This window comes from Loxodonta africana, chromosome 19, assembly GCF_030014295.1.
Source record: "Loxodonta africana isolate mLoxAfr1 chromosome 19, mLoxAfr1.hap2, whole genome shotgun sequence".
NCBI lineage: Eukaryota > Metazoa > Chordata > Mammalia > Proboscidea > Elephantidae > Loxodonta > Loxodonta africana.
Window position 1 is genome coordinate 69,725,032 of NC_087360.1, and position 27,028 is coordinate 69,752,059.

Genomic DNA, 27,028 nt, shown 5'->3' on the forward strand with positions numbered 1-27,028 from the left:
GCCGCCCGCTCACGCTCCCCCACGCCCCCTCAGTCCCGCCCTCGGTTCCGCCCCGCCCCCTCCCTCCCCAGCCCGCCCTCTGGTTGTCATGGGGATCCGGGACGCCCGAGCCTGCTTGTTACCCTCCCGCGGTACTCCTGGCGAGGGGGCGAGGTCACGTGACGACGCATGCGCGTTCTCGGCCTCGAAGGCGCCGCGGTGGCTGCCGGGACTCGGCTCCTAGCAGCCAGATCAGGAAGTGGCGGGCGGAGCCCGGGGCCGAGTCGCCGCCTCAGTAGCCGCAGCCGCCGCGGCCGGTGGGGAGACCTCGACCTGGCGTGCGTGCGGGCAGGCGGGGGCGCTGACGGCGAGCAGGAAGAGGCGGCGGCTCCAGCGTGGGCGGCGGGCCCTGGCGGAGGCGCGGGGAGGCGGCGGCGGGTCGCGCGGGGCGGCTCTACTGGCTGAGGTAGGGGCCGCGGCCGCCGGCTGGGGGGCGCTGAGCCTGGGCTGTTGTTCCTCGGACGGGGACGCGCCACCTCCTCCCGCGGGGCCGAGCGTGGCTTCCAGCCCCGGAAGGCTGGGCTGTGGCTCTCCCGGCCGAGCACTGCAAGGGTGTAACAGTTCCGTGGGAGCTTTGTCTTTGAGGCCGGAGCGTTCATTGAGCAAACTTCTGGGTTGGCAGGAGGGAAGATGCACCGTCGGAAAGCTGAGAAGTCTCTTCCTCCCCCACGTTCCCATGGGCGGTAGCTGAGGGAACCGCGTGTGGAGTTTCGGGAACCACAGTGTGCCGACAGGTACCTCAAGGCTGTGATTTAGACACTCACCCACGGACTGTTTTTTTTTTTAAGCTGGCTTTTGGAGACTCAGTTTGTAATGATCCTTAAACTTAGTCATACAGTTATAGTTGTTTTCTGCGTAGTTTAAAGACGTTTTCCAAAAACGATACTGCGGTACCTTTTTCAGCCTACTCTCTGCTTCTGTGTGTTTTCTCAGCCTGCCGGCTGTTGGTAGCAGTGTTGTTAGATGCCAGTGACACCTCTGAGGCTTAGTCAGGGAAAGGAGGAAAAGTAGAAAGGCTAAATAAAAGAGGCGACTGGTGTGGTGGCAAGAACGTGGCTTTTGGAGGCAGAAGATTTTGGTTTAGTTTTGGCTTCTTAAAATCCATCCTTGGAGGAAGGCGCCAGCTCCCTGAACCGGTGTGGTGAGTCTGTGTGGTGGTTTTTAATGTAACTGGGGATGGTGATGTGTGCTGTCTACTGTAACACAGTTCAGCATAGGGATGGGAAACTCAATAGGAATGTTGAGAAGTCTTCTGAGAAAAGAGGAAAAGCTAGCTAGAGCATGCAGTGGTGAAAACAGGAGATACTAGTAAGCCTTCTGCTCTAGGTGCCATTCATTGATCGTCAGCAGTACCACACAGGTGGCCTTTGTTGCAGAGGCCTTAACCAGTGTTTCCCAACCGGTGTGAGGAGCACTTGACCGGTAGTCAGGATATTTGTGGTTTTAGCCCTAGTTCTCCCAGCTGTGTGACTGTAACCATACAGCTTCACTTCAGATTTCACATCTTAAAATAGGAGTGAAACTAATACCTTATTATCTCATAGTGTTGTGAGGATCAAATACTGTATTTAGGTCTTTTTAAACTCTAAGGCTTTCTTTGAATTTGTGTTTAAATCATTAGGAAAATCCCAGATTAATTACTTATCTAAACAAGGGGAAATAAACTGATACAAATGCTTCCCGTTTTAGAGTTTACAGTCTTCTGTTGCCCCCACCATGTCACTTGTGAATTCTCATTGCTCGTTCTTGGTATCACACTTTCCCTTGCCCCAAGACACTCTACCTTCCTTACTCCGGTGTGATCATTTTGTTATTTCTTGTCAAACCCGTCTCAAAATAGTAGTACTGAAATGATAACATATTTGTATAGTGTGGTGCTTTACTATTTAAAAAATCGCTTTAATGACTCTTTTTGTTTTTTACAGTTGAGCTAGATGTAGACACTGTTGGTAGTATCCTCATTTTACTTATCATGATGTTGCTTATTGGGAGAATAAGCAACATCATGATAAACAGGTTGTGAGGACTTTTGTTTTCTTCGTAGAGGTGTAATTCATACTGAAGGCTGTAGCCTTTGATCATCATCAGTAGGCGCTTAAACGTCTCTTCCCTTTCAGCAAGCAAGGTTGTGTCATCTGTATATCTCAGATTGTTAATGAGTCTTCCTCTAATCCTGATGCCCCGTTCTTCTTCACATAGTTGAGCTTCTTGGATTATTTGCTAAGAATACAGATTGAATAAGTATGGTGAAAGGATACAACCGTGATGTACACCTTTCCTGATTTTAAACCATGTAGTATCTCCTTGTTCCATTTGAACAGCTGCCTCTTGGTCTATGTACAGGTCCCACATGAGCACAATTAAGTGTTCTGGAATTCCCATTCTTTGCAATGTTATCCATAATTTGTTATGATCCACACAGTCGAATGCCTTTGCATAGAGAATAAAACACAGGTAAACATCTTCATGGTATTCTCTGTTTACAGCCAAGAATCATTTGCTATCAGCATTAATATCCCTGCTTCCATGTCCTCTTCCGAATCTGGCTTAATTTCTGGCAGCTCCCTGTTGATGTACTGCTGCAATTGCTTTTTAATTATCTTCAGCAAATTTTTACTTGTGTGTGACATTAATGATACTGTTTGATAATTTCTGCATTTTGTTGGATCACTTTTCTTTGGTTTGGACACAAATATGAATCTCTTCCAGTTGGTTGGCAAGGTAGCTGTCTTCCAGATTTCTTGGCACGGACAAGTGAGCACCTCCAGCACCGCATCCGCTTGTTGAAACATCTCAGTTTGTATTCCACCGATTCCTGGAGTCTTGTTTTTCGCCATGCCTTCAGTACAGCTTGGACTTCCTCCTTCAGTACTATGAGTTCTTGATCATATGCTACCTCCTGAAATGGTTGAACGTCAACCAATTCTTTTTGGTACAGTGGCTCTGTATTCCTTCCATCTTCTTTTGATGCTTCCTGAGTTGTTCAGTATTTTCGCCATAGAATCCTTCAGTATTGCAACTCAAGGCTGGAGTTTTTTCTTCAGATCTTTCAGGTTGAGAAGTTCCAAGCTTTTGGTTTTCTAACTCCAAGTCTTTGCATATTTCATTGTAATACTTTATCTTCTTGACCCGCCCTTTGAAAACTTCTGTTCAGCTCTTTTACTTCATCTTTTTTTTTTTTTTGCTTTAGCTACTCTAAGTTCAAGAGCAAGTTTTATTGTCTCTTTTGACATCTGTTTTGATCTTTTTCTTTCTTTCCAGGCTTTTTAATGACCTTTTGTCTTCTTCATGTAGGATGTCCTTGATGCCATCCCACAAGTTGTCTGGTATTTGGTCATAAGGGTTCAATGCGTCAAATCTCTTCTTGAGATGGCCTTCACATTTAGGTGGGATATACTCCAGATCGCATTTTAGCCCTTGCGGACTTGTTGTAATTTTCTTCAGCTTCAACTTGAACTTGAGTATGAACAATTGATGCGTTCTGCATATGGCCCTTGGCCTTGTTCTGAGTGATGATATTGAGCGTCTCCAGTGTCTCTTTACACAGATGTAGTCAATTTGATTCCTGTGTATTCCATCCATTGAGATCCATGTGCATAGTTGCTGTTTATATTGTTGAAAAAAGGTATTTAAAATGAATAAGTTGTTGGTCTTGCAGAATTCTATCATGCTATCTCCTGTTGTCCTTTCTGTCACCATGGCCATATTTCTCAACTACCAACCCGTCTTTGTTTCCAACTTGTGCATTCCAGTCACCATTATCTTTATCAATGCATCTTGATTGCATATTTGATCAATTTCAGACTGCTGAAGTTGGTAAAAACCTTTGGTTTCTTCATCTTTGGCCTTAGTGGTTGGTGCATAAGTTTATTTTATTGTGTTTAGGTGAAAGTTTACAGCTCAAGTTAATTTCTCGTGTAAAAATTTATGCTCATATTGTTATATGACATTAGTTGCAATTCCTACAGTGTGACGGCACACTCCCCCTTTCTGCCCCAGGTTTCTTGTGTCTGTTCAACCAGTTCCTGTCCCTTCCTGCCTTCTCATCCTGTCTCTGGACAGGAGCTGCCCATTTGGTCTTGTATATCTGATTGAACTAAGAAGCACTCTCTTCATCAGTATTATTTTTTGTTTTATAGTCCAGTCTAATCTTTGAAGAGTGGCCTTCAAGAGTGGTTTTAGTTCTGGGTAAAAAGAACCTCTGGGGGCCATAGTTTTGGGAGTTCCCCCAGTCTCTGGACCATTAAATGTGGTCGTTTTCGGTGTGTAAATTTTAATAATAGTTCTATTAATTTTTTTTCCTTGCAGATATATGGATATTTTCCTGTCACTGACAGCACTGTATTTCAGGATAGATCTTGAAATGTTCTTTTTGATGATGAATGAGATGCCTTTCCTACCCAGTTTGTCATTTCTGGCAGAGAAGACCCTGTGATTGTCCAATTCAGACTGGCCAATACCAGTTCATTTCAGCTCACTAACGCCTAGGATTTTGATCTTTATGGGTTCCATTTCATTTTTGATGACTTCCAATTTTCCTAGATTTATACTTCGTACATTTCACATTTCGATTATTAATGGCTGTTTGCAGCTGTTTCTTCTCACTTTGAATTGTGCCACATCAGCAAATAAAGGTCCTGAAAGCTTTACTCCATCCATGTCATTAAGATCAACTCTACTTAGAGGTGGCAGCTCTTCCCCAGTCATATTTTGAGTGTTTCCACCCTGAGGGGCTCATCTTCTGGCGCTCTATCAGACAGTGTTCCGCTGCTGTTTGTGAGGTTTTCACTGGCCAGTTTTTTCAGAAGTAGACCCCCAGGTCTTTCTTCCTAGTCTGTCTTAGTCTGGAAGCTCAGCTGAAACTTGGTGCACCGTGGGTGACCCTACTGGTTTTTGAAATACCGGTGGCATAGCTTTCAGCATCACAGCAACATGCAAGCCCCCACAGTACGACACACTGACTAGTGGTGGAAATTTTCTAGTATCCATATTAAAAAAGTAAGAAGAAACAGAGGAAATTAATTTTAATATTTTATGTAACCCAGTATATCTAAAATATCATCAGTTTAATACATTACCAATATAAAACAGTTCAGTGATTTTTTTATATTTTCTTTGTACCAAGTGTTTGAAACCTGGTGTGTATTTTACTCTTCGAGCACATCTCAATTCAGACTAGCCTCATTTCAGGTGCTTAATAGGCACATGTGGCTAGTGGTTACCGCATTGGACAGTGCAGTTCTAAAAGTTTAGAGAACTGTTCTACTTTTGTCTTCTTTACTAGCACTCTAGCACAGCACTTGGACGTGTTTTTAACGTGTGCCATCTAGTTGGTTCTGACTCACAGCAACTCCATAGATCAGAGTAGAACTGCCTCATAGGATTCCCTAGGTTGAAATGTTTACAGGAGCAGATCGTCAGGTCTTTTCTCCCAAGGAGCAGCTCATGGGTTCTAACCGCTGGCATTCTGGTTAGCAGCTGAGCAGTTAATCATTTTGCCACCAGGGTTCCTTGCTTGGCACATAATAAAAAACCATATATAATAGGCACTAATTAAATATTTATTGAATGAATGAATAAGTGAGTAAATACAAGTTCTGGAGAACTAACAATAAAAGATAATGTTTGGGCAGTAACTGTTGTTGAGGTCTATGTATCTGGCATACAGATTTGAGTAACTTACTCTGTATTAAAGATACTTCTGTTTTTGCAGCATTATGGATCCAAGCCTGCTGAGAGAACGGGAGCTGTTCAAAAAACGAGCCCTTTCTACTCCCGTAGTAGAGAAACGTTCAGTGTCTTCTGAGTCATCGTCATCGCTGTCAAAGAAGAAAAAAGCAAAGCTAGAACATGGGGGATCATCAGGCTCCAAACAAAATTCCGGTTAGTGAAATTGACTCTTTCAGACTATTTAGTCATGGCAAGTTCATTGCCAGGTTCAACATTTGTATAGATCGTTAGGCACTGTGTTAAAATGTAAGCGATGGAGAGAACATTTTTGCTCTTAAGATGCTCATAGCCTTGTGTTATAGTTAAAATCTAGGTAATTATCTTTTTTAAAAGACAACTTTTCTGAGGTACGATTTATATACCATAAAATTTTCCTGTTTTAGTTATACGTGTAAATGATGTAGTAAATTTGCAGAAGTGTGTAACCATTACCACAATCTAGATGTAGAACATTTTCATCACCCCCAAAAGAACCCCTATGCCCATTTGCAGTTACTCCCTGTTCCCACACCAGTCCAGGCACCCACTGACTTGCTCTCTCTGTATAGATTTTCTTCTTTTGGATGTTTTGTATAAATGGAATCGTAAAATATGTAGTGTTTTGGGTCTGACTTCTTTCTCTTAGCGTAATATATATATTTTTTAATAATTTTATTACGGTACAATGTACTTAACATAAAACTCCCCTATTTTAAGTATACAATTCAGTGAGTTAATGAATTTACAGAGTTGCTGAAGCATTACCACAATCCAATTTTAGAGTATTTCTGTCACCCCAAAAAGATCTCTGGTGCCTATTTGTAGTCACTCCTCCTCTTCACCCCAGCCCCAGACAACCACAAATCTACTTTCTGTTTTGATAGATTTGCTTTTGTGGGCAATTCTTGCCATTCCTCTATGCCACCATCTCCCTCAGCCCAGACCAACCACTAATACACTTTCTGTATATTTGTCTGTTATGAACATTTCATATAAATGGGATTGTACAATATGTGGTCATTATTTCTCTAGGTTCTTTCACTTAGCATGTTTTTCAGTTTTGTCGATGTGGTAGCGTGTATCAGCACTTTGTTCCACTTTATTGCTAAGAGTATTCCATTATATGGGTATGCTACAGTTTGTTTATCCATTCACCAGTTAATGGACATTTGGATTGTTTATACTTCTTGGCTATTATGCATAGTGCTGCTGTGAACATTTATATGCAAGTTTTGTGTGGACGTATGGTTTTATTTCTCTTGGGTAGATACCTAGGAGGAAAACTGCTGGGTCACATGGTAAACTTTATAGGTTGTTTTTGTTTATTTTTAAAATTATTTTTGTTATTGAAAATATACGTAGTAGAACATACACCAATTCAATTTCTCCGTGTAAATTCAGTGGCGTTGGTTACGTTCTCCAAGTTGTACAGCCATTCTTACTCTCCTTTTCTGAATTGTCCCTCCTGTATTAACATAAGCTCACTGCCCCGTAAGCTTCCTATCGAATCTTTTGAGTTGCTCTTCTCAATTTGATGTCTCATACAGATAGTTCCTTAAAAGAGCACAGTGCTTAAGGCAGACATTTTTTACTAATTAAGCTAAACTATTATTTGGTTTAAAGAAGACTTCAGGGAATATTTTTGGTTTAAGGTTTATCTCAGGGCAGTAATTTCAGGGGTTCATTCAGCCCCAGTGGTTCCAGAAGATCTGGATTCCATAATTTGAAATTCTGGTCTGCATTTTCCCCCTTTTGATCAGGCTTCTGCTATATGACCTTTGATCAGTGTTTATGGTTTAGCATAAAGGTCTAGATTCATTGTGTGTCTGTGTGTGTGGACATTCGACCCAGCACCATTTCTTGAAAAGGCTATTTTTTCCCTCTCTGAATTGCATTGACACCCTTGTTGAACATCAGTTTACAATAAATCAAAAAGTTTATTTCTGGGATCTCAAGTCTGTCCCATTGACCTGTGTCTTCCTCTTGATTGCTGTAGAAAGTTTTGAAATTGGGAAGTGTGTGTTAACCAACTCTGTCCTTTTTGAAGACTGGTTTGGCTTTTCTGGATTCTTTGATTCCCATTAGGGTTAGCTTGCCAATCAACATCTGCAAAAAAGCCAGCTGGGATTTTGACAGATGGTGGTGAATCTATAAATCAGTATAGGGAGAATTGCTGTCTTAACAATATTAAGTCTTCTAGTCAGTGAACTGGAATAAAAGGATGTATGTGTCTTTCCATTTATGTAGGCTTTTAATTTCTTATAACAATGTTCTGTAGTTTTTAATGTACAAGTCTTGTACTTATTTTGAATTTCTTACTTAGTATTTTATTGTTTTCAATGCTATTGTGGATGGAATTGTTTCCTTAATTTGATTGTTTGGATTGTTAATCATTACTAAACCAAAACAAAACCAAACCCGTTGCCGTGGAGTCGATTCCGACTCTTAGCGACCCTATAGGATAGAGTAGAACTGCCCCATAGAGTTTCCAGGGAGCACCTGTTGGATTTGAACTGCTGACCTTTTGGTTAGCAGCCATAGCTCTTAACCTCTACGCCACCAGGGTTTCCAAATCATTGCTAGTTATGTAGAAATATCATGAATTTTTGTACATTGATTTATATTCTGTGACCTTGCTGAACTTGTTATTCAAGTAGTTTTTCTTTGGGTAGATTCCTTAGAATTTTTCCTACATACAAGATTATGTTTTCTGTGAATAAAGACAGTTTTATTTCTTCTGTCCAGTGTATGGATGCCTTATTTATTTTTCTTGCCTTTCTGGACTGGCTACAATCTCTAGTACTATGTTGAATAGAAGTAATGAGAGTGGACATCTTTGTCTTTTCCTGATCTTAAGTGGAAAGCATTCAGTCTTTCACCATTAAGTATGATGTTAATTACAGGTTTTTTAAATTTTTAATTTTGTATTGTGCTTTAGGTGAAAGTTTACAGCTCAAGTTAATTTCTCATACAAAAACTTAGGTACATATCATTATGTGACCCTAGTTGAAATCCCTATGATGTGCCAGCATGCTCCCCCTTTCTACCCCAATTTCCTTTGTCTATTCAACCAGCTCCTGTCCCTTTTTGCCTTCTCATGCTGTCTCCAGATAGGAGCTGCCCATTTAGTCTCGTGTATCTACTTGAACTAAGAAGCCTGCTCTTCACGAGTGTTATTTTATGTTTTATAGTCCAGTCTAATCTTTGTCTGAAGAGTTGGCTGTGGGAATGGTTTTAGTTCTGGGTTAACAGAATCTGGGTGCCATGTCTTCTGGAGTTCGTCTAGTCTCAGTCAGACCATCAAGCCTCGTCTTTTTATGTGAATTTGAGTTCTACACCACACTTTTATCCTGCTCTGTCAGAGACTTTCTGTTGTGTTCCCTGTCAGGGTGATCATTGGTGGTAGCTGGGCACCATCTATTTCTTCTGGTCTCAGGCTGATGGAGTCTCTGGTTTATGTGGCCCTTTTTGTCTCTTGGGCTAACATTTTCCTGTGTTTTTGGTGTTCTTCATTCTCCTTTGCTCAGAGTGGTTTGGGACCAATTGATGTATCTTAGAGGGCCACTCACAAACTTCTAAGACCTCAGACACCACTCACCACAGTGGGATGCAGAACATTTTCTTAATAAATTTTGTTATGCCTATTGACCTAGATGTCCCCCAAAACCAGGTCCCCAGACCCTCACCCCTGCTACTCTGTCCCTCGAAGTGTTTGGTTGTAATTTCAGGTTTTTTGTAGGTTCCATTTATCAGGTTGAGGAAGTTCCTTTCTGTTTCTGATTAAGAGTTTTTAATCATAAGTGGATATTGGATTTTGTCAAATGATTTTTTTCTCAGCATCTATTGAGATGATCATGTGGTTCTCGTGTTTTATTAATATGGTACATTACATTAATTTTTCAGATGTTAAACCACCTTTCATTCCTGCCATAAATTCTACGTAGTTATGGTGTAATCCTTTTTAAGTGTTGAAACATTCAGTTTGCTGATATTTTATTCAGCATTTTTGTTTCTCTTTTCATGAGGGATTTTGGTCTGTAGTTTCCTTTGATATCTTTTGTTATTGGTATCAAGGTAATTCTGCCCTCATAGAATGAGTGGGAAGTGTTCTCTTTTCCTCTATGTTCTGAGAGAGTTTGCGAAGGATGGATATTATTTCTTTTTTTAATGCTTGGTAGAATTCATGAGTGAAGTCATTTGGGCCTGACCTTTTCTTTATGGGAAGAGCCACTTCTTAAGTGCGTATTACTCTATTTTTATGGAAATAATGTGCACATTCTGCGTTTGTTTGCAAATGCCCCCTCCTCCCTGTGAGATATTTTCATAAGCACCGTAAGCATCGCTATGCCAATTTTTAAAAAACATGTTGCTTTAAAAAAAAAAAAAATTAGCATAGCTTGCTTGCGAAAATACCTTGTGGTGGGGAGGGTGCGGTTGGCAAACAAACGTAGAAGGTGCAAGTTATTTGTGTAAAAATAGTCTGTGTCTATCAGATTTTCTGTTTTTTCTTGAGTTAATTTTGGTACTTTGTATCTTTTTTTTTCAGTTTGCCATTTTATCACGTACCTTGTTTGATTTTTCAAAATATTCCGTTATAGTCCTTTTAATATCTGTACGGTCAGTAGTGATATCTTCTCTTTTGTTATTGATTTTAGAAATTTGTGTATTTTCCTTTTTTCTTGATCAGTCTAAGTAAAAAAAAAACAATCAAAACCAAACCTGTTGCCATTGAGTCGATTTAGTATTTTAGCGACCAGTAGATCTGCCCCATAGGGTTTCGAAGAAGTGGCTGGTGGATTTGAACTGCCAGCCTTCTGGTTAGCTCTTAACCACTGTACCACCAGGGCTCCGAATCTAACTAAAAGTATGTCAGTTTTGTTGATCTTTTCAAAGACCAACTTTTGGTTTCATTGAGTTTTCTCTGTTTCTTTTTTTCATTGATTTCTACCTTAATCTTTATTATTCCATTCTTCTGCTGGCTTGGGTTTAGTGTACTCTTAGACTATTTTAAACAAGATCAGTGAAACTTAATTGACGACAGGAATTATTTAGCTACTTAAAGATGCCGTAACAGTAAGCCTTATTAGACATCTTCGTAGATGTCCATTGAGCTGTAATAATAACTAATTTTAAAGTAAAGCTGTTTTTTAACCAGAGTAGGTCTCTCGTTCCTTTACACATACACTGTTGTTATTGTGTGCCATTGAGTTGACTCTGACTCAGCAGCAACCCTATAAGACAGAGTAGAGCTGCCCACAGGGTTTCCAGGGAGTTGCTGGTAGATTTGAACTGCTGACCTTTTGGTTAACAGCCAGGCTCTTAACCACTACGCCACCATGGCACCAGGGTTCCGTATGAATTAACTTATAGTATATAGGGTTGCTATGAGTTGAAACTGCCTCGACTGCACCTAACAACAACAATAGCAACAAACAAAATTTAAGAAGCATTTTAAGCATTAGCACAGAACCACTCTTAGCATTAGTCTCTTTGACCTGCTTAAGAATATCTTTGCTTTTTTAGTTTTAGCTACAGATCATAGGCTGGTGTGAGCTGTGGAATCACCTTGCAGAAGGCAGTTTGGCCTTTGTCCTCGATTCAGTCTAGCTGCACCACAGCTTAAACTGATGAGTCAAGGTGACCAGACCAAGAGGGACTACCTTGGGGCCAGTGTTGACGAAGCCTCAGGAGGCATGATGTAATCTATCATGGGCACCTGGCGAGGCCAGCAAGAGCCTGGAACCCTGATGCTCAGATGAGCTTCCTGGTTGGTGACCATGCACAAGAGAGGGTAGAACTTCCCTCTCTAAGACATGGAAACTCCACGCTGGGATCCCTTCCAGACCTCACCTTAAGTGTCTCTTCATTTGTATCATTTTTAGTTGTAATAAATCTGTAATCCTAAGCGTGATGTACTCTCTCTGAATTGTGTGAGTAATTCCAGCAAATTAATGAACTGACGAGGCAGTGAGGAAAGAGAATTTCCTTCTAACTTGTGGACTTTGACCTAGCTCTGAGTTGCTAGGGTCAGAGAAGGGCTGCATCTGAAGGGTGATGTTTATCTAATTTGTGAGTACTGACCCAGCTTCTTTGTGGCTAAGGTCGGAGAGAGTGTGCCGCTTGCATGGCTGGCAATGAGAATGGAGAAATGGGAAGGTGAGAACCGTATCCATATCCACACTTTAGGAGTTGGATTTATGCCGATTCGTACTATGCGGTTAGTGACAGAGGTGGAATTTACCCACCTCTCCCCCGTTTAGTGCAGCTGAGAATTTCATCTTCATGAGCGCCAACAGCAGATCCCATTCAACAGCAGGAAAAGCCTGTGTAAGGCTTCGCTCCTCTTTGTTTGGCCAGGAATTCTGTCCATCCTACCTGCCCAGACCCTGTTCAGGGTGCTCAACCTTTTTTTGTTTTTTTTTTATTGTGAAGGGAGCTATGAAGCTGGGAGTTGAAGGAAGAGGTGGTGTTACGATGAGGTCTTTAGAAACCTGTTGCCATTGAGTTGATTCTGACTCGTGGCAACCCCACATGTTAGAGTAGAACAGAGCTCCATAGGGTTTTCTTGGCTGTAATCTTTTACGGAAGAAGATTGCAAGGCCTTTTTTCCACAGCCCTGCTGGTGGGTTCAAACTGCCAACCTTTCAGTTGGTAGCTGAGCGCGTCACCCCACAAACCATTCCCATGGCTGTTGAGTTGATTCTGCCTCATAGCAACCCTATAGGACAGAGTAGAACGGTCCCATAGGATTTCCAAGGAGCGGCTGGTGGCTTTGAACTGTCAGCCTTTTGGTTTAGCAGCTGAGTTCTTAACCACCGCGCCACCAGGGCTCCTGTACCACCCCTAGGATGCTCTTAAATGCCGCTTTAGTCCATCTACTTCTCTTCATTTCCAGGTTCATCACTTGGAATAGTCAGGATAGGATAGGCTATGTTGTGATAACAATCTCCAAATCTCAGTGGCTTAAAACAACAGAGGTTTGTTCTCTTTCATATTATGTGTTCATTGTGAGTTGGCAGGGCTCTCAGCTCATTTTAGTCACACAAGGACCCAGGTTGACAGTTGTTGTTGTTAGGTGCTGTCCAGTTGGTTCCGACTCTTAGCGACTGTGTGTACAACAGAAGGAAACGCTGCCAGGTCCTGCGCCATCCTCATACTCATCGTTACACTTGAGAGTAGCTGGTCTTCCAAATGCTGCTGACTTCTGTCCCAGAGGAATAAGCTCTGGAGGATCTTGCACTCGTGGTTAAATGTTCTGGCCTACACGTGACACACAGCACTTCCGCTCACAGTTCGCTGGCCAGAGCCAGTCACGGGACCACACCCAACCGCAAGGGGTTCCTAACAGCAGTGTTACCACATGCTCCGGAGGAGGGGACCAGGAGATACTGGGCGAACAACGCTAAAGACTACTGTACCTACCTTATTCGGGTCACTATCGTTGGGTTGCCCGACTAGTTCTCCCTCTGATTGAGCTTCACTAGCGTCCGTTTTCTGTATAGCAGTCAGAGTGATTATTTTACTCTGTGCCCTGCCTGCTCATCTTCCCTGCCCCGTTTCTCACTCTTCCTCCTTGTGCGCTGTCCTGGTGAGAAGTGACTAACTTGTAGCTCCTCCGACACGCTTTGCTCTCTTTTGCCTGTTGCCTTTTGCCACTGTTTTTGCTCATATCATTTCCTCTTCAGGGAGCATTTTTTCTTTCCTCCGTCTCTCTTTCCTTCAGCTAACTCCTATTCCTCTGTTAGGCTTCAACTATAAGTTGTGTTACCCCCACTCTCCAGTGAGAATTCAGTGGATAGCCTACGAATTCCCATAAAAAACAAAAACAAAAAAACCAGTTGCTTTCAAGTTGATTCCACCTCATGGTGAGCGCATGGGATGTCAGAGTAGAGCTGTGCTCCATAGCGTTTTCAGGGCCAGATTTTTCAGAAAGTAGATGATCAGGCCGCCTGAGGCACCCCTGGGTGGACTCGAACCACCAACCTTTTGGTTAGTAGCCAAGCACGTCAACCATTTGTACCACCAGGGCTCCTGAATTCCCATAGCACTCCTTATTTCTGATAAAGCTCTTATCGTGTGCTCTGTTAATTGCATGATTACATGTTCCCCGTTGTACCCTCAGTGTCTGGTCTAATCTGTGATATGTAGTAGGTATTCAGTACACATGTGGAATGGCTAAGTAAATTACAGGGTATAGTGGGGAAAAGCAGATAGGCTGCATTATCAAAAAAATCTATCTATAAAAGTACATGTGTGCCTCCCATCTATGGCAAGGACCCCAAAACTTACTGTTCATGAAAATGTGTTTTTAACAGTGCTCAGAGTAGCTCCTGGTTACCAGAATATTTTGTATACCTAAGTTTACAAGTTCACAAGTCCTTTGAAAGTTGGCTGGATTATTGTGTTTGTTTCTGTTGCTAGAAGAAATAAAAGAAATAATTTGTGTAAAGGTGATTTCAGGCTGGTATTTAGGGTTCCCAAAACTGAAAATGGAGTCCTGATGGTGCAGTGGTTAAGGACGCAACTGCTAACCAAAAGATCGGTAGTTCAAATCCATTGGCTGGAAACCCTATGAGGCAGTCCTGCTCTGCCCTGTAGGGTTGCTATGAGTCAGAATGGACCCCACAGCAATGGGTTTTGAAACAGAAAATAACAAATTTACGCCCACCTATCTTCACCATGTAGTTATTTGTACAGAGAACATTATTCCCTTAGTAATGGGAGGGAAAAAAATCCCCTACAATTCCTGGGACTCCCTGTTTTCCTAGTTCACTTAACATATCTGTCTTCTTGTTTTTCCATATTTCTTTTCAGGGTTTACTTGTGTACCCACTTATAAAATTATCTATAATTACATTCTGAATTTCTTTTCACTTTGCACATCAAGTTTTTTTTTTCCATTTTGCTTAGTTTTTAGTGGCTTTTTAGTAGTTCGTTAAGTTGATGTGCCACAACTAGGGAGAGGCTAAGTTGTTGCCAGTGTTTTGTTATTTTGAGCAATGCTATTATAAACATCTTTGTGCCTTGAGGTTTTTCCTGTTGAATTAATTCCTTAGGGTGAATTTCTAGGAGTGGTGTTCCCGGCCTAAGGGGGCAGCATACTGTCGTGGGTGAAAGCCTGGTTGGGATTGCTCCTGTTACTTGGATGGTGGCGAAACAGTGTGAGGATCATAAAATATAATACGTGTATAGCCATTGGAATTCAGAGAAATAAAACTGTTCTATACCCACTCCTCACTTACTGACATGGTTAGGTTCCAAAGACCAGGTCATTCTGTGAAAATGGGAGTTATGCAAGATAGAGGGGTTTTTTTTTTTGTTTCTGTTTTCAGACCATCCATTTGTTCGATTTTTTTTTTTTAATTCAGAAAATATGATCATAGAAATAACAGCTAAGATTTACTGATGGGCTCATCACTGTGACGAGCCTAGTTATGGATTATTTCTTTGTGGAGAAGGAGGCTTAGAGGAGACGAAGCTGGATAAAGCCAGGCTGTGTGACGGGAGGGCCCATGGTTTAATCCCTTCAACTTTCTCCCGTGCTGGGCAGAGCTTCCCTCACATAGCTGCTTCCAGGGCTCACTCCTACCCCTGCAAGCCTTGCACTCACCATCCCAGAGCCTGCTCTGCCCTCTGGGCCTGGTGAGTCACCAAGACTAGGGACTAGGGACTAGGGAGCCTTGCCACACACCTGGCCTCACGGAGGCAGAGGCCTCAGGCCCAGTTGGCTCACTTTGGGATGTCATGAAACTCACATGTATTTCTTCCAAACATCTTCTCCAATGCCTTTCTTTCCTCCCTTCCTACCTCACAGCAATTTGGAGCTGTAGGGCCTCAGACCGAACAGGAGCTGGAAACCCAGAATAGGTGCCGCCGGCTGGGTGCTGCCTGTAAGACCACCTGGAGGCCGTGGCCGTGGAGGAGGCCGCCCCTGTGGCAGCTGGAAGCAGTGCTCTCCCAGGCAGGAGGGCGTGGGGCAGCACAGTCCAGCTTCCCAGAGTCCCCTAGAGACCCTCCTCGAGGGAGGGGATGCCCGGCATCCATTGCTGTCATGCCCACCACCTCATTAATGAGCAAAATTTGAGGATTTGAGATTTTTTACTATTGTCCTAAATGGGAAATGACAGATAGGGAGATAGTGATAAATGAGAAGTAGGAGTATCCCTTCATAGGTGTTGCGTGGTTCTTTGACTTTTTATGTGGTCTCTTCTGCATTTGGTAGCTTAGCCTTTGAGAGTGTGAACATGAGAAGTAAAATGAAAGAACAAACTCAAAAAATGCAATTTAGGGAATATAGTAGTAAATTTTTGTTTGAAAATAGCCTGGGCCTTTCTTAGATTATGTATTTCTTCCTAAAAAAATAAGCAAATTTTCTGAAAATTTTACGCAGTTGTATTTGTAACCTTTCTGAGTATTTTGAGACTTCTAAAAATGAAAATACTAGTCCTACATAAATTTCAAGCCATTAAAAATATACAAGTTGCCTTCAGTAAATTAGAAAATGTTGCTTTTTAATAAATAGGGAATTTATGTATAATTGAAAGTATTTTACTTTGAACTTAGATAAGCATATTAAATTGCATTTTTATTACCAAAACACATGGAGGATAATAGTATTCTGTTTTTTTAGTGTACACGAATTGTTTATTTGAGCATCATTAGCCTTGCTTATGTTTTCTAGGAACCTTTTATCCAGTTTTTGAAGTGGTATTTTAAACAGCTTGGTAAATTACTCACATTTATGAAGTTTTACTACAGATTTAATGAAAGGCATACATACACAAAAGTGCGCATTTAACTCCTTTCTTCTTTCTTGGAGGGATCTGATCTTTTAACCCTTCAAAGTCAGAATCAGCTTTCTGACAATGATTGGGCCTCAGAAAATTATTTGCTTTTTACTCAGAAGGGGTTGAAGGCAGTTTTCAAAGATCTTTATCATCTCGTATGGAGTGCTAGACCACTTCAGTCTCACGCTTTCTTAGGTTGTCCATCATACTTCTAAGAGGGTTAGGTTCGCTTTTCAAGTCTTTCACAGTTTTGTTTTTTACACAGCAGCAGCAGTCAAGCACCTCATAAAGGAAGGCCAGCACCACTAAAGATACCACAGTAAATATAAACAAAAGCAAGATGACAAAGCAGGCAGTATTCCAGTTGTCATGGAAAGGGTAAATTTTTTGGACTTGAAAACCGAGGTACTGATAAACAGATGTAGTGGTTTCATTCCAGTAGCTGGAGCCCAAGGAGGCCATTCTTTGAGATTTCACTTCTTGTATTGCTCTTTTGAATCTATAAAAAGAAAGTGAATATATATGACAAAACTCTACAAGTGTGTCAATTCAAATCTCAAATGTTAGTACTAATTTGTTAGTAAATTTATACAGGCACATGAGTCTTCCTTATTTTCCTCAACAAATAATGGAAAACATCACTATGAATGGTATTTTTAAATTTTTTGTATATCTGTGCCATTGTACTCTGTAAACCATATTCTATTAATTTTTTATTAATTGAATTTATTAGACAAATATAGATGTTCTTTTGTTTAAGGTTCATGTCCAGAAATTAACTGCTAATCGAAGGGTAGAAAAAGGCAGCTGACTTGGTGTAAAACTGGCTAAAACCAAACCACCAAACATACTGCCATTGAGTTGATTCCCACTGATAGGGACCGCATAGGGTTTCCAAGGCCATAAATCTCTACAGAAGCAGACTGCCACACCTTTCTTCCGCTGAGCTCCTGGTGGTTTTGAACTGCTGACCTTTTGATTAATAATCGAACGCTTTAACCACTGTACCACCAGGGCTCCTTAAAACTGGTTGAATCAGTGGTCGGTGGGCTATTACTATTACCTACAAGAAATCTTGTCGTTTTAAGGTAGTGTTCTTCAGACTGTCTCTTGTAAAAGCTTTTTTCATTACCTTTGTGGGTCCTTCTCACCTTTTTGGTTTGGTGTGTTTCTGCCTCCTGTTTGCACTCCTTTAAACTTCTGGCAGCAGGTGATCTGAATCAAGAAACAGAGGCTGAGTGAAAAACAGGGCAGAAAGAAAAGCCAAATCATGACAGTTCTCAGAATAAGAATAATAACATTTTAGGTTTAAGTTGTCTCTGTAAAGACCTTAATTTTGGAATTGTTTGTTATGTATATGATAGTCTGAAATATTTTGCATACCTAGATGACTCACAGACACTAATATTTAAACATACAAATTCACCCCCCAAAGGTATCAATTATTAAATCAACATGACATTTCACAAAATAAACTAGTGAGTTAAAGTTTCCGTATTCTTGGATTAAGTTTTGGTTCTGTTAACCTGACACTTGGTAGACCTTAAGTGGGGCAGTAAGGATTGAAGAGTGATAGTATGGAGCCACAGTAATGAAGCACTAAATGGATTATTATTATTATTATTTTAAATCAAGTACCTGTATATCTTACCTCATTTAATTCTTTTTTTTTTATTGTGCTTTTGGTGAAAGTTTACAGAGCAAATTAATTTCTCATTCAACAATTCATACACAGATTGCTTTCTAAGATTTTTATGATCTTCATTTTTTCAAAAATATCTTTCTAAGCGTATTTTTAAAAGTTGCAAAATACCTATACTCTAAGAGAATTTTGGAAAGAAGTGAGGAAAAGTAGTTCCACTTGTTTAATTCAGTTACTGTTATTTTGTATGTTTCCTTTTAGTCTTCCCTACATTAGTTGTAAACAAACTTACATTTATTTTTGTAACAAATGTTTATCAAACATTTCTCTTTTCTGAATGTTAAAGATATATTGGGTGTAAAATATATTTAATTTAAAGAAAATTTCAATTAGTACAGACGTATAAGAGTATAATGAATCTGCACGCACTCTTAACACAGCTTCGTTGACCAACTCTTGCCAGCCTTTACCTCTACCTACTTGCTCCTACCTGTGGATTATTTTGAAGCAAATTGCAGACATTATATCATTTCATCCAGAAATATTTCGATATATGTCTCTAAGAGGTGAGGATTCTGTTTTTAGACATAACCACAGTATCATTTTTATGCCAAAACAAAAAAAAAGTAACTTAAAAAAAAAAGGCCAAAGTGATAACATGTTTAGTTTTTCTATTCTACTGCCCAGTTTGTTTCATAGTGCCTGGGGTCTTAAAAGGTTGCAGTTGGTCTCTATTTGCCTCGAGCAACAGGGGAGAGGAGGCTGTGGAACGTTTGGCTAATTGCTTCCATGAACAGCTGCCTCCTTTGCCATGAGACCAGAAGAGCTGGACAGTGCCTGGCTACCATTACTGAATGTTTTGATCAAAGGTTCTATAGAAGAACCCTTATCAAAAGGGGGAAGTGTAGAATAGAATTTCAAATTCTCATAGGCCCCAGACTTTTTGGAGGCTGAACCCCTGAAACTATTGCCTTGAGATCATCTTTAGAACTTAAACAAAAATGTACCCTGAAATCTTCTTGAAACCAAACAGTAGTTTTGCTTAACTGGTAAAAAAAAGTCTGCCTTGAGCATCATGCTTTTTTTTTTTTTTTTTAAATAATTTCTATTGTGCTTTAAGTGAAAGTTTACAAATCAAATCAGTCTGTCACATATAAGCTTATATACACCTTACTCCATACTCCCACTTACTCTCCCCCTAATGAGTCAGCCCGCTCCCTCCTTCCAGCCTCTCCTTTCGTGACGGTTTTGCCAGTTTCTAACCCTCTCTACCCTCTCATCTCCCCTCCAGACAGGAGATGCCAACACAGTCTCAAGTGTCCCCCCAATACTAGTAGCTCACTCTTCATCAGCATCTCTCTCCAACCCATTGTCCGGTCCCTTCCATGTCTGATGAGTTGTCTTCGGGAATGGTTCCTGTCCTGGACCAACAGAAGGTTGGGGACCATGACCGCCGGCATTCTTCTAGTCTCAGTCAGACCATTAAGTCTGGTCTTTTTATGAGAATTTGGTGTCCGCATCCCACTGTTCTCCTGCTCCCTCAGGGGTTCTCTGTTGTGCTCCCTGTCAGGGCAGTCATTGGTTGTGGCCGGGCACCATCTAGTTCTTCTGGTCTCAGGATGATGTAAGTCTCTGGTTGCATCATGCTTTTTTAAGAACTGTATGTGACCAAAATGGCAACAGCAACTTGAAAGATTAGATAGGAACCTTAGAGGGCGGTGAGTTTATGTTAATGGAGGAGGAACAACTCAGAAAAGGAGGGTGAAAATGATCATAAACTCGGAGAATGTAGTCAGTGTCACTGAATTGTGCATGTAGAAAAGGTTGAATTGGTGTATGTTCTGCTGTGTATATTCTCAAAACAACAAAGTAAAATTAAAAAAAAAGGCCAAAGCCATAATAATATAATTTCTCAGATTTCTTCTTAAATTATTTTTCCCTTGGACTTTTTTTTTTAATCAAATTGGTTTGTCAGATCACTTCATCTCTTTGTCAGGGCTTGTTTCTTTCCTTTCTTGCTTCCTGCGTTTGAAGGTTAAATTGATGACCTGAGACTAGAAGTGAAAGCTTAAGTGCTTATTTTCTTTTTGGATTTAAGAGTCCTTTGGTTGGGAGGGGAGTGGAGGAAGAATCCTTCAGTTTCATGGTGCCTGGTGACTCTGTATCCTTAAAGGAGTACAGTAGACTAGTGGACTGGACTGCTGCATGGCACAACTCCAGGAGGCACCATTCATATTCTCTTGTGGGGTACCATTCACAGAGAGTGTTAAGTGGTGCCCCTTGGGGTTGCATGAGGTGATGTCCTCATAGGCTACCCATCCAGCCTCTGCTTTGTTGATGCCTTTGATTCTAATCACCATGTATACAAGTGTTCAAATAACCCATAGAAATTTACTCCAGTGGAGTCGAAAGTTAGGTGCTTTTTGACCAGCCGTCCTAATAGAATAGTGGCTAAATGGTGTGATCTCCAAGACATAAGGAAGGCACTGTCCCCAGAAATACTTGCCTCCAATGTGCGCACGCACACACACTTAACAAATGTTCAGCTTGTGGAGCTCCTTTAAGGTTTGTAACCCTGCTAAGATGCAGATTTTCCTGCGATAGGGTAACACACATTGCTAAAGTTATTTTTACTTCAGTATGAATGAGTGTCAGGTCCCTTTGAAAAGCAGAGCTGGTAAAGGAGAAGGAAAGGAGGAAGAGTAGAGCCTTGGGGACTAGGGGGTGGGGCTGCTTGTGGTTCGGTAGAGGGCAGGAAGAATCCCTGAAGGAATCTGCCGAATAATTTGACCCTGGGCTCACCCAGGGCCTCTGCAGCATTTATGAAAAATTCTCCTAGACTTTCTGTTAAGAAATGATTAATCCCTTTTTAAAATCTGGGACCCTCTTTTCAAGGTTTCTTTTCTAAATCTGACGTTAGAAGTGACTGCAGGGGGAACAGTGGTAGGAAGGGAGGGGGAGAAGAGAGTGAAAACTCGCTGTCGTTGAGTCTATTCCAGCTCGTACGTAGCATTTCCAAGGAGCACCTGGTGGATTTGAACTACCGATCTTTTGGTTGGCAGCTGAGCTCTTAACCACTGCGCCACCGGGGCGCCAGTGAAGAGAGTAGAGGGAAGCAGTTTCCACATTATGCCCCTCAAATTAGTTTTATCTTTTTTTTTTTTTTTTTACCATATTAGCTTAATGTTAATTTGAAATGATATTTCACTGGTGATTTCAGAAACCTCATTATAACAATTTTAAGTAAATAAAAATCAGAGGTTTCACCCATAATCCTGTCTTCCTAACATAGCAAACTTTTAATTTTTTTCTAGAAATTGACTGTATAAAGTTATCAGTTGTACCTGGCTGAAACTATACTGAGTTTATTCCTTTGTATTTTAATTCATTGTGAGTAGGCCCTTTTTGTCTGTGTCGACTTTTTAAAACTGAGGAGAAGTTAAGACTATTAATGAAAGTTAGCATTTTAAGGGGAAGTTTTGGAATAATCAGAACGTTGGTTTAAGGACCTCCATATTGTGTTCATTTTTCAGATAAAAGTGAACTGCTTAAAATTCGTTCAGGCTCCCTTGACCATAAAAAAATAATAGGAGAAAGAGATAGATAAATACACCCATCCACCCACTTAACTAAATTCAGTTTAGTTGAGGTCAGCTTGTGTGCATCAGTCAGGAATTCTCCTGGTTAAATTAATATAGTTGTTGTGTGCTGTGGAGTTAATTCCAACTCATAGTGACCCCATGTGACACTGTAGAACTGCCCCATAGGGTTTTCTTGGCTGTAATCTCTATGGGAGCAGATTGCCAGGTCTTGCCCCAAGAAGCCACTGGGTGGGTTCAGACCACCAACTTTTAGATTAGCAGCCAAACGCTTAACCGGTAATGCTACCAGAAACCAAAAAACCAAACCCATTGCCGTCAGGTCGATTCTGACTCATAGGGAAGGAGCTCCAAGGAGAAGGGAATAGTATACAGGAGGGCCCTGAGCCCAGAGTCTTAGGAAACCCAAAACCCATGGCCGTCGAGTTGATCCTGACCCTATAGGACAGGGTAGAACTGCCCCATAGATACTTCCAAAGCTGTAAACCCTTAAAGAAGCAGACTGCCACATCTTTCTCCCGTGGAGTGGCTGGTGGGTTCGAACTGCTGACCTTTCTGGTAGTAGTTGAGTACCCAACCACTGAACCACCAGGGCTCCTTTGTTGTGCCATCAAAAAAAAAACAAACCCATTGCTGTTGAGTTGATTTTGAATCATAGCAATGACCAGGGCTTCTTAAATTAATATTCTGGTATATCCTTCCAAGAGCTTTGTGTAGATACAAGCAAATGAAAATATATATTTTTATTTCCCCTTTTCCTTTACAGAGCCCTGGTGGTGCAGTGGTTAAAAGCTCAGCTACTAATCAAAAGGTTGGCAGTTTGAATCCACCAGCCGCTCCTTGGAAACCTTATGGTGTCCTATAGGGTGGCTGTGAGCTGGAATCAATTCAACAGCAATGGTTTTTTTCCCGCCTTTCTACACTCTCCCACAGTTTGCTTGGAACACACAGTTACCATTTATGTAGACAAAATTGAATATTATGCAGAAATGAGGTCACTCTGTAGTGATATGGGAAGGTTTTTTAGATACCTGTTGTTAGGGGAAAAGAGCAAAGTATGGGACAGTGTCCAAGGAAAAGGGGAAATAAATATATATATTTGCATCTGCTTGTATCTGCACAAAAATCTTGGAAGGATATACAAGAAACTAGTCACAATGATTGCCTGTGTAGCTGGGTGGGGAAGAGAGTGGAGGGGCTGGCATGGGAGTGAGACTTCTCAGTGTATACCTTGTTGAATTCTTTCGACTTTTGAACCATTTGAACGTATTACTTCTTTTAACCACGGTCTTAATTTAAAAGGAGAAAAGGTACTGTTCCTTCCCCTTTGCTTTAAAAGTCTGTTGTTTTATATATCTGTGAAATACATTTGTTGAGTTTTCTGGATTATTTCTAGAAAATTAGAATTAGTAAACACTGTCATTTTGATTATACTGTGTGCTTTATACACGTACAAAGGTACTTATCATAACTAAGTTGGCAGTGATGACTAGGGGACCACCATGTATGCCGCCTCCAAAGGCATCGTAAGCTTTGCTGGAAGTGTCTAAGCAGTTTAGGAAAACCCAAAGCAAACTAGTCCCCTTGCCTTTGAGCTATGTGTCAGGTTTGTGTTGTAAATGATAATGGTTTGCCACTTGTGAGTACGTTGACAACTGCTGAGCAACTCAAAACATTGATTTTTTACTTAGCTTCTGGGGATATCTGGAAAAAAGTAACCCCTGTCATAGAGAGTCATTTTCCACCTTAATTTTAATGTGGCTTATTCTTTCAAAGTACAGGGGAGTGCCAGTAATTTTTGTGTTAAATTTAGTGTACAGACAAAATATTACTTTGATGGATTAGGCATAATTAGGCATGCAGAAAGGAATTCTGAGACTGTATATATATATTTTGTGTGTATGGGCAGCCGTTTTAATTAGCTTTCATACACATGATGGATAGTATCTTTTTTATGATAATATGTAACAGGGAAATAAGAAAAATCAATCTCAGAGCTTAAACGGCAGAATTGGGGCCAGATCCCCAAAGCCAGTGCTTCTTGTGTTACACTGTGATTCCAAAGAAAATTGTAAAAAATCTGGGAAGGAAGCCCTTAGGCCCCTCCAGCCGTCCTGTATATGAAGCTGAGTCACACTAACCTTAACGTGATAAACTCAGTAATTACCTTTCCCCTGATTCAGTTCAAAAAGTGTTTACTCTGTGCATAACATTAAATGTACACCCTGGGAAAAAATAACTAGTCCAGTGGTAATAAAATGTTTGATCGAAGCCTTATTGGTATTTGAGTTATTATTTATGTTTCCGCTCTTGCTCATTCCTTCCTTTTTTTTTTTTTTTCTTTTTAATAGGCTTTATTTTCTGGAATAGTTTTAGACCTACAGAAAAATTGAATAGTAGAGTTCTATTGTTAACATCTTACGTTAGTTTGATGGATTTGCTACAATTAATGAACCAGTACTGATACATTATCATTAACTAAAGTCCCTATTTAGATTTCCTTAGTTTTTACCTAATGTTCTTTTTCTGTTTGAGAATCCCATTTAGGACACCACAGTATAGTTACAGTTGTCATCTCTTTAGGCTCTTCTTGGCTGTGGCAATTGAGGCTATATTTTAAAAATTAAAATATCAACCTGTTATCAAGCAAATGCTATAAATATACTTCCTGAAAAGTAAAAGTATAAAAAGAAAAAATGAGAACACTTTGTTACTCTTTCAGGATCTTCTGTCCCCCCTCTTCATTTGTTAAAGGAATTGAGAGCTTTACAGTAAATCTCTCTTGTAAAAGAAATTGCTTTTTATGTATGTCCTTCACCTGTTTTTCCTCCCATTTCGAAAGGCCCCAGTGGAATATTTATAAAGGTAGGACTTGGAAATGTTTTGGAACCTCGAATTGCCAGATAGAAATCAAATTATGCTTTTGCTCTGCTTACAGAAAAAATAACAACAGCGACCACCCTGAAGTGGATTCTCTAATGCCCTTAAGCATAGTGCTTTGAAACAATAATCAAGTAATCATAATAGCCTTTGAATACAGAGCAGCTCACTCAGTAGAAGCCCAGGGAAAGGCTCTGAGATAGGACCTGCCTCTAATGAGCTTGGTGAATGAGAGCAGTGAGCCTCCATCTGTGCTAGCTCTAGATAATATTACCTGTAAAATGTAGGCTGAGCTTAGAGGGGGAAAACAGTGGGGGTGGTAGGAGTTTGTTTACAATTCACCTGAAATTTGAGTTACAGGTTAACCGTTTTGATGAAGCTTTTTTTTTTTTTTTTTTAAATTAATATAAGATCCTTTTTTTGGTGCATATTTTTTATAGCAAGCAGGAATGTTTTCTAGGTAATTAACCCCATTGTGCTGAACCTGGGATCTAGCGTCAAGTTACAGCAACCTTTGGGCTTTGTAAAAGATACTTTGCTTATGCTAACTGCATGCTGGCTATGAAATAGAAGAAATAGAAATTATGGGGGAGGTGGGAGACGACTTCAAAAATTAAATAGTCTTACCAGCAAAGAAAGGGGCAGATATTTGATCTTTATGTCAGAATGGACAGTTAACATCCCGGAGCACAAGGATCTACTAAACAATTATTTTCATGCTTGGATATGATGAAATCAGACATTTGGTCAGCAGTTGATATTAATTTTTAATAGACACTGATGATTGTTTGAGTCATGAAAATATTTTACTACCCAGAAAGGTACTGTAGACTCCTCCCATCACCAAATTCTTCTCAGCACATATTTTTATTTTAAAATGTGCTTTTTAAGGAAGACTTATTTTATATTTACCTTGAGGATCAGTTTCAGAACAACTTTAACCTTATGTTTAAATGCTGTGATAAATATCTGTTTCTGTGACTTACCAAAAATGAAAAGCTGTTTAAAAAGGTTTCCATTTAATAATAGCATGATTTATATATTACAGTAAATTAGACTTTAGGATTTCACTGTGAGGAATTATTTTAATTAAACAAAGTCAGAAGCTCTATAAAACCCCTTTGGTTGCCATATGATGCAGCTGACATAATGATGCAATTTACCATCTTTTACTTTTATACGAAAATTAGAATTCTGATAATTTCTCGAGCTTCTCTGTGTCTCATTCAAAGGCAAATAAAAACAATTTTAGATTATTTTTTTTCCGTATTTGTCAAACTATTACAAACTGTCTTGTAAGTGGCCGTTTTTTTAACCAGCCAATATAATTCGTACATATAATCGGAAAGCTTTAGACCAGATTTTGCTTTTGGTCTAGATTTTTCTTTAAGAAAAATCCTTTGTTAGGACAGACCAAAGCGCTGAAATGAAATAGCTTAGAGAAATGAAATTAGCAAGTCACCAGGAAACATGCACTGCGGGTGGTTTTCTCCTAAGGTCTGGATGTAGATCAGGTTTATATAAAATGTCAGTCATGAAATTTCCATGAAGGCACAGATGGTAAGGGTGCTGATCAGACAGCCCAAGCCGGTCTTCCTATTTTCATAATGAAATCCTACCGAGCAATAAAATGAATGTTTCTTTTGGGGGATTTTTAGTAGGAAAAGAGCCTTCTGGTTGCTTTTCAAGATAAAATACGTTTCGATTGCATCATAAGGATATGTATCAGAATAAAAGCGATGGTAGAAACCTACCTCTTGTCTGAAAGGGTGCTGTTGCAGCGATGGTATGGTCTGTTTGTAATGCAGTCTAGTGCACAGCCAAGATGGAGCTCTGCTTCTATTGGCTGAACTACAATGCAGCTGACAGTTTCCTCTCTGTTCATTTGCATGAAGTCCTGCTACCCTTAAGAGTAAATCATTCATAAACTTGAATAGAGCTGTCTGAGGTATCAGCTGTCACTCCTTTTTCTGAATTTACTCTTTGGTCATTAAGCTAAATTCCTGTATTGGTGAATTTGTGAGTTACTGATAAATTTGTGGTTCCTTAGTGTTTATAACATTGCAGACCCTTCAGTGAATATTTCGTGCTGAGGCTAGAAGACAAGGCCGGGAGAGTTAGTAACCTAGGAGGCAAACCAGTCTAGGTTTACCAGCCCGTTATTTCTTCCAGGCAGTGTGCGTGAAATCTCCTGAATTAAAATTTCTTGTTTTCCTTTACCTTCTCTCTTTCTCCTTTTTTTCTTAGTACTTGTTCTGTATATAAATCTTGCCCTTTATAAGTGATAATTTCCATGAGGTGGTTCAATTTGGAAAAGGTTTTTAAAAGGTTTTTAGCTCTGTAAGATGAAACAGATTTTGTTTAGGTAGCAA

General features: G+C 40.3%; 2 protein-coding genes across 5 annotated transcripts in view; one reads left to right on the forward strand and one right to left on the reverse strand.

Moving 5' to 3' along the window:
• The first annotated feature begins 341 nt into the window (after positions 1–341).
• GTF2E2 (general transcription factor IIE subunit 2) overlaps positions 342–27,028 on the forward strand; it is an 81,245-nt gene continuing 54,558 nt past the window's right edge. Inside the window, exons 1-3 of one of the 4 annotated variants that reach the window (XM_023551137.2) lie at positions 428–445; positions 662–773; positions 5,753–5,922. In XM_023551137.2, coding sequence (XP_023406905.1) covers positions 5,757–5,922 — 166 coding nt within the window. In that variant the 5' untranslated portion in view covers positions 428–445; positions 662–773; positions 5,753–5,756. Of the gene's footprint in view, positions 446–493; positions 774–5,752; positions 5,923–27,028 lie in introns of those variants that run through there. The other 3 variants (XM_010592474.3, XM_003412551.4, XM_064272835.1) reach the window with 3 other exon arrangements.
• On the reverse strand, positions 16,696–17,029 carry SMIM18 (small integral membrane protein 18). The gene has a single exon (XM_010592536.3). The coding sequence runs from the start codon at positions 16,995–16,997 to the stop codon at positions 16,701–16,703; it is 297 nt and encodes a 98-aa protein (XP_010590838.1). The 5' UTR covers positions 16,998–17,029; the 3' UTR covers positions 16,696–16,700.

Coding starts and splice junctions, on each gene's coding strand:
- SMIM18 (XM_010592536.3), bottom strand. CDS start 16,997: ATGGCCTCCTTGGGCTCCAGCTACTGGAATGAAACCACTACATCTGTT.